The 18,121-nt window shown below is 37.0% G+C and overlaps 1 protein-coding gene across 1 annotated transcript in view; it reads left to right on the forward strand.

Annotated features, from left to right (window-relative positions):
• Window positions 1-18,121, forward strand: part of MAP3K20 (mitogen-activated protein kinase kinase kinase 20) — a 543,230-nt gene that overhangs the window by 422,923 nt on the left and 102,186 nt on the right. The window contains exons 13-14 of the mRNA XM_053712840.1: window positions 1,241-1,303; window positions 12,991-13,080. Of these exons, the coding sequence (XP_053568815.1) occupies window positions 1,241-1,303; window positions 12,991-13,080 (153 nt within the window). The remainder of the gene's footprint in view (window positions 1-1,240; window positions 1,304-12,990; window positions 13,081-18,121) is intronic.

Genomic DNA, 18,121 nt, shown 5'->3' on the forward strand with positions numbered 1-18,121 from the left:
CATCTACCTCCATTGCAAGGTGGGTTAAATGGAAATAGTCTCAAGCTGAGATTTCAGATTTTTTTTTTTTCAGCACATTCTGTCATAGGAAGTTGTGCTCATCACTGCAAGACATTTGGAATGCAACTGACTGGTCTTCAGAGTCAGCATTTTACCATTTTAAAAATCATATTATAGAAGCTTCTTTTCCTCTAATTAAATTATTCATTTTGATTTAAACTAGCATAATAGGATTGGTTCTGTAATAAAATTTCAATTATCCTGACTTTGTTATGGAATAAGCATGATTTTATTAAAGACACCAAGACAAATACCACCATTATCTTGTATACCAATGAAGGCTTATATAAAACTGTGTTCCAACCACAGAAAATGAAGATATCATGATACAGAAGTTGTGAGAGCAAAAGTCCATAATTCTGAGCATATATAGTCCAGGCTAAAAATCATATGACATTCTGATAAGACCACAATGGAAATCTTTATAATACTAAAATAGGTCAGTTTTCACAAGTCTATTGGTTTAGATATATTAACATAAACCTGGAGCCACAACATCCGTGGTAAACCACTCAAAATGAATGGTATTATAATCCAAGTTATGCAACTGAAAAAAAGAAGATAAGAATAGACAAGGTTTACAATGTATAACAATACAACACTTGTTTCAATGTGTGTTATGGACTTGGAAAATAAAATCCATTATCATTAATGTTAATGTATGTATATATATATATATATATATATATATATCAGATAATACCAACAGCAGTGTAAATAATTTCAAGAATCATAAATAACTTAATAAGTTATAACTAACTTAAAGGGATATTAAACCCAAAAATTTTCTTTTGTGATTCAGACAGAGCATACCATTTGAAAAAAGTTTCCAATGTACTGTACTTCTATTATGAAATGTGCTTAATTTTTATAATATTCTATGGTTAACATTCCTGCAAAATTGCTGCCATATAGAGCTCCAGAATTGGGCCCGGCTCCTAAACATACATACCTGCTTTTCAACAAAAGATATCACGAGAAAAAAAGCTAATTTGACAATAGAAGTAAATTAGAAAGTTATTTAAAATAGCACGCTCTGTCTGAACTATTAAATATTTTTGGGGGGTTTCATATCTCTTTAATAACTTTTAGCAAACATAGAAACATGTATTAAAAGTACACAACTGCTTTTAGGTAACACTGTGCTCATTTAAATGAAAATATCTATTTTTTTTTACAGGCTGCAATTGAAAAATTAACTCATGACTACCTGAATCTTTTTCACTTCCCTCCACTAATTAAGGTACATTTGTTGGTTAACGATCCATATGTTAGTGTTTTATTGCATGTGTAATCACAAAAATTGTCATCATTTTTCTTGTCAATTTGCTAATTTTTATATTTTTTGCTCTGCAAATTAATTTGAAAGGTGATGTAATAATGTAATAATGTGCTTCTTTTAAAAACAGCTGATTCTCATTTTAACTTACCTAAAATGTTCAAATGTATTATGGGAGTATACACTGCTGGCTAGTGTCTAGTGTCACAACTATAGTTTCCTTGATTTGGAATTAAAGTTAATACAAGCTTTTTTTTTCATGCCGAAGGCATTTCTTTTGCTTGATTATCTAATGACTAAAAATTATCCAAAATCTATAGCCATCTTATTTTTGGGGATTTGTTCTCTCCCAAGAGCACTTCACTGATAATTTTGTATTTGGCAGAAGATAAAGAACTGGTATCATAATTTATAAGTTATTTTTTAAACACTTATGTTTTCTTTAAAGGGACATTCCAGTCAAAATATAAATGCACAAAGATTTATTGCATGTTTTAATAGAAACACATTTACAATATACATGCATTGGCAAAAATGCTTCTATTAAGAGTTATCACTGTTTTAGTGTTAACATTTTTCTCTGCACGTGCATGTGAAGCATAGTTAGACATTTTCACTGCACCCACATTTTAAATAATGCAGCTGCTCAGATCATCAGTTGGGTTTGTATCATGTCAGCAATTAACAAATTGAGTCATTACCAGATGGTACAAGCACCTTAGGCTCTCTGAACAAGTGTTGTGTTTAACCTCTTAAGGACATATGACGGAATTTTTCCGTCATAAAACAATTGAGCAAACTGAAAGCTGTGTCCTTAAAGGGTTAAAATGCTGGTGCACGGTGCATACTTAAATACACTTTTGAAACAACTATAGCTTTTAATAGAAGCCTTTTTGCTAATGCATGTATATTACAAAATTGCTTCTGTTTAATACCGAAATGTACCCACGTGGTTTCAAATTTTGGCTGGAATACCCCTTTAAGTTTGAAGTATACTGTTTATGCCAAGAATGATGCAATGTTTTTGGATTGCCTGTGTCAGGTTGTTCTGCACTACTGGTGGGGAGATTAACACAACTGCTGAGCCAATCAGGAGAGTCATATGCATGTAGCTACCAATCACCTGTCATGTTCAGCTTAGGAGCCTCTGTGTATTGTCCCTTCAGAGCTGACTTTAGTTACTTGTTTAACCCCTGTGTGAGAATTAAAACAAGGGTATAGGCATATAGCACTAGTGCAATAAGAAAAAGCTATAATGCATTATGTTTTTATTACAGCTGTATGTCCTTTTAAAGAGACATGAAACCCACATTTTTTCTTGCATGATTCAGATAAAGAATACAATTTTAATCAACTTACCAATTTACTTCTATTATTTCATTTGCTTCATTATCTTGGCATCCTTTGCTAAATGAACAGTAATGCACTACTGGGAGTAGCTGAATGCACTGATATTTGCAGCCACAATCAGCAGCTCCTGAGCCTACCTAGGTATCCTTTTCAACAAATGATACCAAGAGAACAAAACAAATGAGATAATAGAAGTAAATTGAAAAGTTGTTTAAAATCAAAAACAAAAATTGGGTTTCATTTCCCTTTAAGCACAACATATGTCATGGTTGTAAACCAACATAAAACTGAAAGCACTGCATGTGCATAAATATTCCATTGTAGACTGTCCAACATTCTTTCCATAAGAATGGTTCCAGAATGTTTAACACACTCAACATTTTCTGCATTGTTATGACAGCTCAAGATCAATACATATTTGAATCTCTGAAACAAAGAAAAAAAACAAACAAGTAATACAACCTGCGTACAATCTGTGATATAAACTTTAGAATGCTGAAAGAAGTGTTTTGTTTTTTAACTTCAGCAATCAGTTTAACTGCTTTCTTGTGCACAATAAACATTGTTAATCATGTTTAATAAACATTATTGTACAAATATACAAATAGAGTGTTTGTTTTAGAGTGTTTTAAGTAATTTAACAATATTCCCTAAATAGCCTTAATTGAATTGTGTTAAGCATCAGTGGTATAGATTATCCACTGTTAAAGGGACAGTCTACACCAAAATTGTTATTGTTATAAAAGATAGATAATCCCTTTATTACCCATTCCCTAGTTTTGCATAACCAACACAGTTATATTAATACACTTTTAACTTCTGTAATTATCTTGTTTCTAAGCCTCTGCAAACTGCCCCCTTATTTCAGTTCTTTTGACAGACTTGCATTTTAGCCAATCAGTGCTTACTCCTAGGTAACTCCACGTGCGTGAGCACAGTGTTATCTATATGACTCACATGAACTAACACGTTTTTAAACATTTTTGGTAACTCAAAGAAATATATAGTGCACATCTTGATAGTCCCAATAACATTTTGAACATGTAGGGCCCCATCCGATATGCAGCGTTGCCCGCAAAAGCCGGCGCTGATGGTTTTTGCGTGAGTTTGGTATCCTATATACAGCGCTGCATATAAATGCGGCATGTATATTTCACCGTCGGACGTAGTTTTTTTCCCCATAGACTAACATATAAATGGAGAAATCTTACTCCATTTTCACCTCGCCATAAAATGCACCATAGCAGGCCTTGCGCTGAGTATGGGAGCACAGTAACTCCCTAAAATGCCTACAAAAAAAACCTAACGCATGCGCAATGTCTATCTACCTGTCAACCGCAATCCCCCACCGCAATACCTAATAAAGTGTTTAACCCCTAAACCGCCACTCCTGAACCCCCCTACACCTACATTAAATGTATTAACCCCTAATCTGACCCCCCTACACCACCGCCACCTACATTAAATGTATTAACCCCTAATCTGACCCCCCCTACACCGCTGCCACCTACATTAAATGTATTAACCCCTAATCTGACCCCCCTACACCGCCGCCACCTATATTAAATGTATTACCCCCTAATCTGACCCCCTACAGCGCCGCCACCTACATTAAATATAGTAACCTCTAATCTGACCCCCCTACACCGCCGCCACCTACATTAAATATATTACCCCCTAAACCTAAGTCTAACCCTAACACCCCCTAACTTAATTATTATTTAAATAAATCTAATAATATTAATATTATTAACTAAATTATTCCTATTTAAAACTAAATACTTACCTATAAAATAAACCCTAAGATAGCTACAATATAATTAATAATTACGTTGTAGCTATTTGATGATTTATATTTATTTTACAGGTAACTTTGTATTTATTGTAGCTAGGTACAATAGCTATTAAATAGTTAATAACTATTTAATAGCTACCTAGTTAAAATAATTACAAAATTACCTGTAAAATAAATCCTAACCTAAATTACAAATACACCTAACACTACACTATCAATAAATTAACTACAATTATCTAAAATAAAATACAATTAAATAAACTAAACTATATTAAAAAAACAAACACTAAATTAAAAAAAATTAAAAATATTACAAGAAGTTTAATCTAATTACACCTAATCTAAGCACCCTAATAAAATAAAAAAGCCCCCCAAAATAATAAAATTCCCTATCCTAAACTAAATTACAAATAGCCCTTAACAGGGCCTTTTGTGGGGCATTGCCCCAAAGTAATCAGCTCTTTTATCAGCCCTTAAAAGGGCTTTTTGCGGGGCATTGCCCCAAAGTAATCAGCTCTTTTACCTGTAAAAAAAAGAAATACAATACCCCTCCAACATTACAACCCATCACCCACACACCCCTACTCTAAAACCCACCCGATCCCCCCTTAAATAAACCTAACACTACCCCATTGAAGATCACCCTACCTTGAGCCGTCTTCACCCAGCCAGGCCAAAGTCTTCATCCAATCCCGGCACAAGTGGTCCTCCATCCGGCAGAAGTCTTCATCCAAGCAGCATCTTCTATCTTCATCCTTCCGGCGATGAGCGGCTCTATCTTGAAGACCTCCGGCGCGGAACATCCGTCTCGGCCGACGACTACCCGACGAATGGCTGGTCCTTTAAATGACGTTATCCAAGATGGAAAATTCCGATTGGTTGATTATATTGACGTTATCCAAGATGGAAAATTCCGATTGGTTGATTTAATCAGCCAATCGGATTGAAATTCAATCCGATTGGCTGATTGGATCAGCCAATAGAATTGACCTCGCATTCTATTGGCTGATCCAATCAGGCAATTGTAAAATTAATTAACTGATATGACAAATAGGCCATGTTATTCCATTATCTTAATTTGTTTAGTAAATATCTCCTAAATATCTTTAATTGTAGTAAAGGTAGTTAATGTAAAGTGCAAAGTTATCAGGTGATAAGGCTTGTCATATTCAACTCTTTTAAAGGGAAATGAAACCCAATTCTTTTTCTTTTATGACTAAGAAAGAACATGCAATTTTAAAAAACTTTCCAATGTACTTTTATTATATATTTTGCTTCAGTCTCTTGATATCCTTTGTTGAAAAGCATATCTGAATAGGTTCAGAGCTGCTGATAGGTGGCTGCACATAGATGCCTTGTTATTGGCTCACCCATGTGCATTAATATTTCTTCAACAAAGCATACCTAAAGAACAAAGCAAATGAGATAATAGAAGTGTCATGAGATGCAGGACACAGCATAGAAGGTACAACACTATTTTATTGCAGAGCATAGAAGTATACAGCTTGTACAACACATTAAACTTAGTAACTGCGACATAGACTATAGCGGCTATAAGCCACGCCTCCATCCGGTGACATCACACTCCCACTCTCATCACATCTTCCCTTTTTTCAAAGGACAAAGCATAAATTTTTTTTAGAGTGCAACAAATAACAAGGTATACAAGAAGCATACAAAAATATTTTTGTTTAGTGTACAACAAATAACAAATTATAAGAGAATATATATGAACAACAAGAAATACAATCCTGACTTGGACATCGGGGTAGACTACCCTAGTCCACAGTGACCATGGGATTATTCTGCCCATTATTTTGGTCACTGCTCTAACTACAGTGCTAATCCCGGTAATGCGCTGGTAGTTTCTAAACTCTTGACTTGACGTCATTTTACATGAACTGTCCTCTGATACAGAAGAAGGTGATTGAGAGTCTGCTGGAAGCAAAGAAGTATCCCCGCTGTGGTCTTGCTGAGGGGAAGTTACCCCTCTTAAAACAGGGGATCCCACCAGCTGTGGCTCTGATGCATCCAGTCCCAAACTCTCAGGTACTGGCTGAAGATGTTTTCTATTTCAACGTGTGACTGCCCCTCCTTCAGTAAGGACTACATAAGACCTTGGTTCTGGAGATCGTCCTATTACTGTAGCGGGCGTCTTCCATTTCTTCTCATCATCCAGCTTAACTCTCACATTTTGGCACACATTCAGCTCCTGCAAGGGCCTCAGAAAGTGTTTTCTGTCATAGAAGAATCGGTAGCCCCTTTTTGCCTCTTAATCCCTCCTAAGGACCTCGTCCCGAGGAACAGAGCGGGCTAGCTGGAAAACACCAACAGAGGGTAGTGTAGTGCGGATCTGTTGTCCTAGCATCAACTGTGCAGGGCTAAAACCTGTAGCTTGGATGGGAGTTGCCCTATAGGCCAAGAGAGCTATGTACGGCTCAGATTGCTTCAAAATGAACTTGGTTGTTTGAATTGCCCTTTCAGCCATTCCATTGGCCTGTGGGTAATGTGGACTTGACGTAGAATGGACGAAATCATATTTACTGCTAAAGAACTGAACTCCATGGAAGCAAATTCCATTTCATTATCACTCACTAACTCCATTGGTATGCCCCACCGGGCGAACAAGCTTTTGAGACGAGTGATAATGGCTTGACTGGTGATCTCATTCAAGGGTGCAATCTCCAAATACCTGGAAAAGTAGTCAATCACGACTAGGTAGTTCTTCCCATGCAGTTTGCACAAATCTGGTTCTAGCTTGTGCCACGGACCTGCAGGCAGCGGGGTAGAAATCAAGGGCTCCCTTCTCTCAGTAGGCCAGCGTTCCCAGCAAAAGGCTCCTGTTACCCGTGGCTTGCAATGTCAGAACTGATCCTAGGCCACCATACCACCATAGCTGCCCTTTCCCTGCACTTTGTAATTCCCAAGTGGCCATCATGAATCCTGCTTAACATCTCCTGCCGCATGCTAACAGGAATGACAATGCGGCCTTGGAACAGCACTAAACCATCCAGCTCTGTGAGCTGCGACCTCTCTGACTGGTAAGAACTTAAAGACATCCAGGCTGCCCAGGTCTCGGCCCAACCTTCTTTTATGCACTTAATAACTTCTTGAAGGTCTGTATCTAAATGTGTCTCCTTTCTTATTTGCTCTAGCTTTCCTGACTAAATGAATTTGGATGACAGAACTGAATGACATACACTTTCACATATGATTCCGTTGAAGATTCTTCAGCAGCATCCAGCGGGAGCCTGGATAGTGTATCTGCCACTATCCCAGACCCAGGGAACATCTTTCTTCAACAACTCTGTGATAGGGTGTAGTACTATGGATAAATCTGGAAGGAACCTGCCCACATAATTCACAAGGCCCAATATTTGTCTCAGCTTGTGTACATCAGAAGGACTTTTCATCTGTTTGAAAGCAAGGATTTTATCAGGGTCCGGCTTGATGCCATCTCCATTGATGATATTTATCTTTATTTAATTTCAGCCCATACTCTCTAATGGTCTACAGCACACAGCTCAATTTCTTATCATGTTCTTCCAATGTAGACCCATACACTAAAATGTCGTCCATGACGACTGCCGTGCCCTTGTGGTCCCATAGGAGGGAACTTATCTCTCTTTAAAAGATTTCAGGAGCAGAGGATATCCCAAAGGGGAGTCTGAAGAAGCCAAACCAACCTACTGGTGTAATGAAGGTAGTCAGTTTGCGGCACTGTGGATCTAGATGTATCTGCCAGAAGTCACTTGAAGCATCCAGTGTAGAGAAGAACTTCGCCCCAGCCAGTTTCCGAGCTATGTCTTCAAGTGTCGGCAGCACATATCTCTCTCTCTTCACTGCCTCATTCAGCCTTTTCAAGTTTACGCAGATGCGTACCTTCCCATTTTCTTTGCAACAGGCACAATGGGGGCACACCAATCAGTTCCTTCAACAACCTCTTCAATAACTCCCATATTCTTCATACGCAGAGGTTCCTTCTCCACTTGAGGCATGAGCGGGAACAGAATTCTATGAGGAGTGGTAATTCTGTATGGGACTGCATCACTTTTAAGTAATATTTGGACTGGGTTGCAATTCAGTAGGCCCAATTAACCAAACATGTCTTCCAAAATCTCATTCACTCTGGCAACAAGGCCTAAACCACAGGCTGTTTTCCTGCTCAATAGGTTGTTAACGCACTGACCTCTAATTAAATATATAAAAGAAACTGAACAATGTCCTTATGCTTGCATTAAAGTCTCTTGCAAGAAACAAGGGATTGATAAGTATATTGTAAAATCTCTTGTATGTCAGGGAATAATGTATCCTTAAGGTTATACAGATATTTTCATGTATATAAATGAATATTACAGTAGAAACTGTATACCTTGTATATCACTCCTGACCTTGTTATATGATATTGAAATGTCCCACAAGGTGTGTGTACATTGAGACAATATGTAGCAATATATGAGAATCCAATATGCTTAAAGGCAAAAACATTCACTCACCCATCTTCTTATGGTGCAGGGGCTAAGTATTGCTTCCTTAGTAGGTACCGGCTTCAAAAAAAGCTTTGTAGATCACAAGCAGGAATAAGCCCTCCGGATATGTAGATCCCTGGTATTTGTTCAAAGGGGAGAATGTTTGCCTGCTGCTGGAGGCGGAAAGTGCCAAGACAAACCGCCAAACAAACAATTTCACAAATGAAGAGCTTCCACAGCAGTGGAAAAATCCAGCATGAAATGGACCGAGAGTAGTTGAAAGTAAAATATAAACTTTATTAGGTATGCATTAAGAAACCTGTGAGTGTTCACAGTGAATCAGCCAATATCACAGCATAGATAGAGTCAGCTTAGTAGCCCAACATTACACACTCCAACATGTTTCGTGCTGCAACAGCACTTCGTCAGGGATAGTAAGGGGTTAACTGCTCAGCCGTTATACACATTTTTTGTCCATTCAGATACATGCACACAATATCAAAACCAATCGTAATACCTCAGGAAAGGCTGTCATGTTGACTATTCAAGTTGATTGGATCATTCGCATTATCTGATTTTACCTTAGATGTGTGCAACAGGTGAGCAGAGTAAAAACACAATCATTTGTAAAAAGACACCAAATAAAACATTGGATACTCGACTACAGATACTCATTTAGTAATGGATGAAAAAGTTTTAATAAAAAATACAGTTATACCGTAAATATTGAAAAAGAATTTATATGAATAAAATTGTATAATATACACCTGCCACTGATGTCTTTTTTTATGTGTTGAGATCTTTCTGTTAATGTGTAAAAAGACCTTTTCATGTATATATCGAAACACATACATAGTGGCTCTGTTGATTATAATGGCTCTGTTGATTATAAAGTATAATCTCATACAACTAGGGTGGGCTAACCGCGTTATTTAGTATACAAACTGTATTGATAGTAAAAAACCGGTAGCGGACCCCTTCTATGCATTACTATTTCAGAGCCATAGTTCAGAAGATCATTTCTAAAACATTCTTGTGAATATACATTGAGACATGACCCGTTGGCAATTTGTGCAGCTAAAAATAGCAACTTGGAAATTAATTTTTATTTTTTATATGAGAATATGATTGCAGAACATATGTATGGTCTGTCCCCTGTTCCCAACCTGGTAGAGATAAAGTTCACTAGTGGGTTCCCATATTGGTTGTTGATAAAATAAAACTAGGGAAATATACTAAGATAGTTGCCGTCACGAACTTATAACAAATTTATAAAAAAGAGAATAACATTGTCCTAGATATAGTATCCTGCTAATTCTGACCGGGTAGGGACAACATTATTGACAGAAAGAGTTCTAACCGTACTAAATGAGTATCTGTAGTCGAGTATCCAATGTTTTATTTGGTGTCTTTTTACAAATGATTGTGTTTTTACTCTGGTCACCTGTTGCACACATCTAAGGTAAAATCAGATAATGCGAATGATCCAAACAACTTGAATAGTCAACATGACAGCCTTTCCTGAGGTATTACGATTGGTTTTGATATTGTGTGCATGTATCTGATTGGACAAAAAATGTGTATGACGGCTGAGCAGTTAACCCCTTACTATCCCTGACGAAGTGCTGTTGCAGCACGAAACATGTTGGAGTGTGTAATGTTGGGCTACTAGGCTGACTCTATCTATGCTGTGATATTGGCTGATTCACTGTGAACACTCACAGGTTTCTTAATGCATACCTAATAAAGTTTATATTTTACTTTCAACTACTCTCGGTCCATTTCATGCTGGATTTTTCCACTGCTGTGGAAGCTCTTCATTTCTAATTACATATACCCACATGGTAAATTTCCTCTGCTTGTACTCGCAGCTGGCAAGAAATTTCCCCACACAATCAATGCGGCTATCAGGACTATGAACTTTTGTTGTAACTTTCACCAGCTGTGGCTGTTGAGGCAGTTTTATGAATGCTGTAAGGGACATAACAGTGATGTCTGCTCCCGCTTCAATCTTGAAGGCAACCTTGGTTCCCATTACAGTAAGGGTAACCCGCTAATCTTCATCTGAACCAGACCGTTAAACAACAGACTGTCAGGGTTTTTTCCCTGCTTTATTTGCCATGTACTACTGGCAGCCATTTTACTCACCTCTCTTGCTGACTCTGGTGCATAGTGTGTGATGCTGCTGATTTCCTGCACGCCCTTTTATGACCAGACTGGTGTACATCATCCATGGGAGACAGGTTGCAGTCTCAGAATTGTGATGTCATCACTTATTATTTAAAGGGCCTCTGTTCAGTATGCTTTGCCCTTGCGTTATCTCAGACCTGTTTGTGAGTTCCAGTTCCTGTGTATTACCTGGCTTTCTGACGTCCCTCCTGGTTCCTGATCCCTGGCTTGTTCCTGACTCGGCTGTTCTCCTTGTTCCTGAATCCGGCTCGTCTCACTACTCGCTTTGGCTCCTGACTCGGCTCGTCTGACTATTCGCTTTGGCTCCTGCAAATAATTATCCTGCTGGAAGTAGCCATCAGAAGATGGGTACACTCTAATCATAAAGGGATGGACATGGTCATCAACAATATTCAGGTAGGTTGTTGCATTTAAACGATGCTCAATTGGTACTAAGGGGCCCAAATTGTGCCAAGAAAATATCCCCCACACCATTACACTACCACCACCAGCCTAAACCATTGATACAAGACAGGATGGATCCATGCTTTCATTTTTTTGACGCCAAATTCTGAACCTACCATCTGAATGTCGCAGCTCAAATCAAGACTCATCAGGCCAGGCAACGTGTTTCGCCTGTGCGAATTGTAGCCTCAGTTTCCTGTTCTTAAATGACAGGAATGGCACCCAGTGTGGTCTTCTGCTGGTGTAGCCCATCTGCTTCAAGGTTCAACCTGTTGTGCATTCAATGATGGTATTCTGCATACCTTGGTTGTAACTAGTGGTTATTTGAGTTACTGTTGCCTTTCTATCATCTCAAACCAGTCTGCCCATTCTCCTCTGACCTCTGACATCAACAAGGCATTTTTTTCCACACAACTGCCGCTCACTGGATATTTTATCTTTTTTTTAACCATTCTCTGTAAACCCTAGAGATGGTTGTGCATAAAAATCCCAGTAGATCAGCAGTTTTTTAAATAATCAGACAAGCCTGTCTGGCACCAACAACCATGCAGCGTTCAAAGTCACTTAAATCCCCTTTCTTCACCATGCTAATGCTCGGTTTGAACTTCAGCAAATCGTCTTCACCACGTCAAGATGCCTAAATGCTTTGAGTTGCTGCCATGTGATTGACTGATTAGCAATTTGTGTTACCAAGCAATTGAACAGGTGTACCTAATAAAGTGGTCGGTGAGTGTATACAGTATATATATATATATATATATATATATATATATTTATATATATATATATATATATATATATATATATATGTAATGATGTATAGAAATGTTCAAACTAGCTGAACACTTTCATTGGTTTGTGTCAAAAAACTATTCTACTTTATTTGTATTTGACACTCTAAAAAATTACTTTCCCAATGAAAAAACTTTATCAATGAGATTTCTTTCTAAATTGCTTTCTAGTTTTAGTCAGTGCTAGAGCACTGTTTATTTGAATCTATTTTTTGGCAATATAAATTACAGTTCAAAGTCTAAAGTTTTTGTATACCCTACATATTTTTAATTTGAAAATTGAATGATATATTATTTATTTTTTCATATTACGTAATAAATGGAGACTTCCAGAGAACCCTGTTGTTTATTATCATACATAGGCAGGAATAACATTTAACTTTTTGATACTATTCTGTATAAATGTTTTTTCAACTGCTTTGTGTGCATCTTTAACATGGGTTCCTTATCTCTGCTTTCACGCATTGTTGAAAAGTGCAATTTTACCTAGGCTTGGATGAAAAGCAGAAATAGTTTATATAATAAATTTCCTTCCTATTGTACCTATGATGCTTTCTTACAGGTACCAGATGAAGAAATACATTAAATTAGATTATGTATTATTGATTTTAGGAACTCGGGTCTGGAAACAGAGATGAGGAAAGGATTGTGAATTTAGAACTTGTGTTTGGATACCATTTGAAAGCAGGAAACAGCTCAGAGGTACGATTATTTTTTAGCCTTAATCGTCAGTACAAACCCTATGGTACAGATTTTACACAGTCCAAAATAATGAGCCCTAAAAAAACCTGGTTTTGAGAAAGTACCTAGACTAAAAACGATCTTACTTTGTTCTGTTATGAAAAACCTGTAAAATAAAGTCCCCACTGAATATATTGGACAGTTATATAATAATAATTATAATATAATAATAATAATATCATGGTAATTATACATTCAGCAATCATTTTATACCCTCAAGCAAACAATGGATAGCGCAGGTTGTGTGACTTTGCACAAAGAATAACACACAATCTGATATTATGTGAATTGAATGATAAAATATTTTAACCAAAACATCTTTTTTGGTGTGCCATATACTCTTTATGGATATCTCAGGGATTGATATTAGCGCGCTCATTGCTCTTGTATTATAAGTGGTGAGTTACATGTTGACTTACATGTTGCACTCAAGCCCAATCCAAAATACAGTGCTAAAATTAAGCATTTTTAAGACCAATTGTAAACTTTTATTAGTACTAGTATAGCCAAGAACTATATGCAGAATTCCAGTATCTGTGCACCATCAGCTTTATGATAAAGCAATATCTGACATGATTTCTACTGCACATGCCCATAGAAGTCTATTATGTGGGGGATTTAAAGCACCTGCACCATATGACATGCAGATATGACTATACTCTAGACCCCAACTTCTTAAACTGGGGGGTCGCTTACATTTTTTCAAGGATCTCCAAAAGATTTGATAATGTACTATACATAGGGAGATAGCAGGAGGGGTCCTTGGTACAACAATGGGCTAATTAAGCAATTAGGCAGTATGAGGTTGCTTTTGATCTCTGCTTGTTCTTCAAATGTATGTGTTGTTTGGCTAAATATCTTCAACAGTTTGCACAACCTTGTTCGTAAGGGAAAAGGAATTCAGCTAAAATGATTTGCATTAATTTCACGAGACACACAGGCTGTGTGTATGTATGTGTGTGTGTGTTGTGAGTGTATATATGTATGTGTGTGTTTTGTGAGTTTGTATATGCATGAGTGTTTTTCTGTGTATAAGTGATAAACGTTTTTCTGTATTTTGCTTAATTTGAGGTAGGGGATAGAAAAAAACAGAAGCGCCACATGGCCTAGCACTGTATATAATCATGTGAGATGGTGCATAGAATTTTTACACTTACATTTAGTAGAGCACCCCACTTGGTGCAAATAGAGCAGGCTGGAATCAAACAGTCACCCAGCAGACTGACCTCCAGTGTGACTCGAACTCCAAAGAGTAAGGATACAATATCCCAGAGCATGGTACACCGAATGACAAAGTGTAAATCAGAATAAATGGTATAACGGCAAGTAGTAATTGCAAAACTTACTTTATTTAAAACAAATAAAAACAAGCAACGCGTTCATATGTCACTATTGGAATTAGAAATGGAAACCTACAAGGATAATTTTGGTTTAATAAAATGTGGTATGAGCTTTAAACCATCTTCCGTTTTTTATCCAATTAAATCAAGAGGTAATATCTTAGAGTCTTTTCATTACCGGGTGGAGACAGATCTAAGAAGTTTGTTTAATCAAGTATCTACACAGAGAACCCGATCTAATCTCTCCTATAAACAGCGGGTGGCCTTAAAAACACTAGTAGACAGAGATCAGGTGGTATATAGGCAAGCTGATAAAGGAGGGAATATTGTGGTGATGTGGAAAACAGATTATTTACAGGAAGCTACACGACAGCTAGAAGATGGAGAGGTTTATTGCAGATTGGATGGTAAACCTACAAATGTTTTCCAGGGACTTGTGTATCATATTTTGGATGATGGAAGAGAGGAGGGTTTTATTGATCAACCCACCTTTGACTTTCTGTATGTTTTGGAACCTGTTGTTCCTATTTTTCATCATCTTCCAAAGATACACAAGTCCCTGGAGAATATTAAGGGTAGACCTATAGTCTCCGGAATATGGTCACTCTTAGAAAATCTATCTACATGGGTCGACTCTCTGTTACAGCCAATACTCAAATTAATCCCCAGTTACTTGAGGGATACTAAGCACCTTTTGAGGTTGCTAGATGAAAAGAGTTGGTGTGAGGATTTTTTATGGCTCACAGTGAATGCTGTGGGGTTATATTCGGCTATTCCTCATGACCAAGGGCTTGTTGCAATCCGTGTTTTTCTTGATAGATTCACCAATATTGAAGATAGTTTCAAAGACTATGTAATAAGGATTACGGAATTCCTCCTTAGTCATAATTATTTTTTGTTTAATGGAAATTACTATCTCCAGAGACGTGGGACAGCTATGGGGGTGAAATTTGCCCCCTCATACGCCAACCTTTTTATGGGTTGGTGGGAGCTGTCCCACGTCTATGGAGATAGGAATCCATTCAGAAGCCGTGTCCATTTTTACAAGAGGTATATAGACGATTTGGGTACGGCTTCTCAGGCAGAGGATTTTGTAACATACCTTAATGACAATACAGTTGGTCTAAGTTTTACTAGTGAATCTAATTCCAATAAAATAGCTTTTTTGGATGTGTTTCTTAAAGGCAATTTGGACAAAATAGAGAGTGAGCTGTATCGAAAGCCACTCCAGTCCAATACAGTTTTGCATGCAAAAAGTGCACATCCAGGACATACTGGTTTTGGAATTATTAAGGGAGAGTTCATCAGACTAAAGCGAAATTGCTCTCAACAGAGTAGCTTTCTGGAGGAGAGTAAGAGACTCAAGGACAGATTTGTAAATAGGGGTTATCGTCATGACACTATAGAAAAAGCTTTTCAACAGGTTTTGGAAATAGACAGAAAGGATCTCTTGTTAGAGGTACCTAAACCCAAGAGGCGACATGATCACAAAAAATTAACTTTTGTCACTACTTTTTCTAATCAATATGAACAAGTCACGAGCATTATTAAGAAACATTTACCCATTTTGAAGGGAGACAAAGACCTTTATGATGTAATAAGACAAGGCTGTCTTTTTGTTCCTAAGAGAAATCGCAATTTGGGGAATTATCTCTCACCCAGCATGGTCACAGACAGAGCCAGGAGTAAAAGTCACTGGCTTACTAGTATAGGCCACTATAAATGTGGTCTTCACACATGTAAAGCATGTGGCCATGCATGGATAGCAAAACAGTTTCAATCATGCACAACACAGAAAGTGTATGAAGTGACAGGTTACACAAATTGCAGATCTAAATATGTGGTCTACCTGGTACACTGTGTGGCGTGCCACATGCAGTACGTAGGTATGACCACTAGGGAGGCCAGAGTAAGAATAAGGGAGCATTTGAATGACATTTCTTCTAAGACTCCCTGTTCTGCTCTGGCAGAACATTTTATTGAGAAACATGACAGCCATGTAAATACATTTAAATGGATGGTAATAGAAAAAGTTAGGAGCCCTCTGAGAGGGGGAAGTCTTGATACACTTTTGTCCAAAAGAGAAATTTTTTGGATTTTCAACTTATTTACCAGACTTCCCCATGGCTTCAATACAGAAGCTGACATAATCAATGTATGGAAACGATAAGCAGGTTTTTAGTGATTATCTTCCATTTGTTTTATTTAACTTTACATTTAGTCCCTTTAATGGTTATTTTAACTTATCAGGATGACCCATCTTATACATATATTATTGTATATAAATTTGACAAGCTTATGAGATAGGGTAATTTAGGTAAGAGTTATTGACAAAGTTTGCATATATAGCAATTTTTTGTTCAGGTATAAAATATAAGATGACTATAAATAAGTACATCTATCTGTGTATATACACATACATACTCTGTACAATTATATTTTTAGTAAAGCAACTTTTCTCTTTCTACCTCTTTCCTATGGGACGATTAAGGGTTAAATACCTTTTGGGAAGGTACACACTTTGATCTTTCCTGTTTGTTGTAATTATCATCAGGTGTTACATAGAAAGTTAACAGATGCCTATAAAAGGATACAAGTGTCAGTTGCTACCTAGGTATCTGATGACGGCTTAGGCCGAAACGCGTCATACCACTCAGTCTGTACTTGCAAGTATTTTATTTTTATGCTGCTTTTATGTAATAAATGCTGATTTACATATATATTTTTCCTGAGCTCCGTTTTATCTTTTTTGGAATACTGTGGAATGTGGCTGTTTCATCAGGCTTAATACAAAAGGTATAAAACACAATACAAAAGGTATAAAACACTTGCCATATATACCATACAATTAGTCCTATACAAGGTGCAACACCTGAGGGGAGTGGAAACAAATTACATGTGTCATGACAACCAGCATAAACAATCCATATGCATCACAGTGGCACAAGACACAGATAATGAGTACAGATATAACATAGAAAACCTAAATTAATAATCAGTTGAAATCCAATGCAGTATAACAGCATATGATACAATAATAAACTTTTGCTAATAGAAAACACCATTGGAAGAGAGTGCTTAATAATTGTAATAAGAATATATATAAAAATATAGTAAAATAAAAACAGAATTAACAAACAAAAAATATATTGGTAGTCACTAAAATAAATGTTAGTAATCACTAAAAAAAATGCTTGGCACGGTATCACATTACTAATACCTTATAAGTTGAAAAATCAATAAATATAGATTATTGGAGGAAGGAGTTCATAGACTTAATGCTTACTTATATGTATAGGTGAGATGGCAGTTAGATCTTCATTATGACAGTCAAAAGAAAAAGTCCGGAATGTGTTAAATCCTGTGTAGTCAAAAAATCACTTAGTACTTACTAGGGTGTGAACGTGAGAAAGCAGTGGGATCTACGCTGTTAAAACGAAAGAGAAGCAAAGACGGTGTATATGAAAACTCCTATGTTGATAGGTAATGATAAACAATGTCACTAAAAACAGAGCTCTAAACATGCTGTAATCATTCTAGCATAAATCACAACTGCCCTCACGCACTCGCATTTACTTTCAACTGGTAATACGAGCAGTAAACCTGATGTGCACAAACAGCCAAGATAAACGCCATTTTGCTCGGGCATAACTGTTAGCGTG

The sequence above is a fragment of the Bombina bombina genome, chromosome 1 (assembly GCF_027579735.1).
Source record: "Bombina bombina isolate aBomBom1 chromosome 1, aBomBom1.pri, whole genome shotgun sequence".
NCBI classification, from domain to species: domain Eukaryota; kingdom Metazoa; phylum Chordata; class Amphibia; order Anura; family Bombinatoridae; genus Bombina; species Bombina bombina.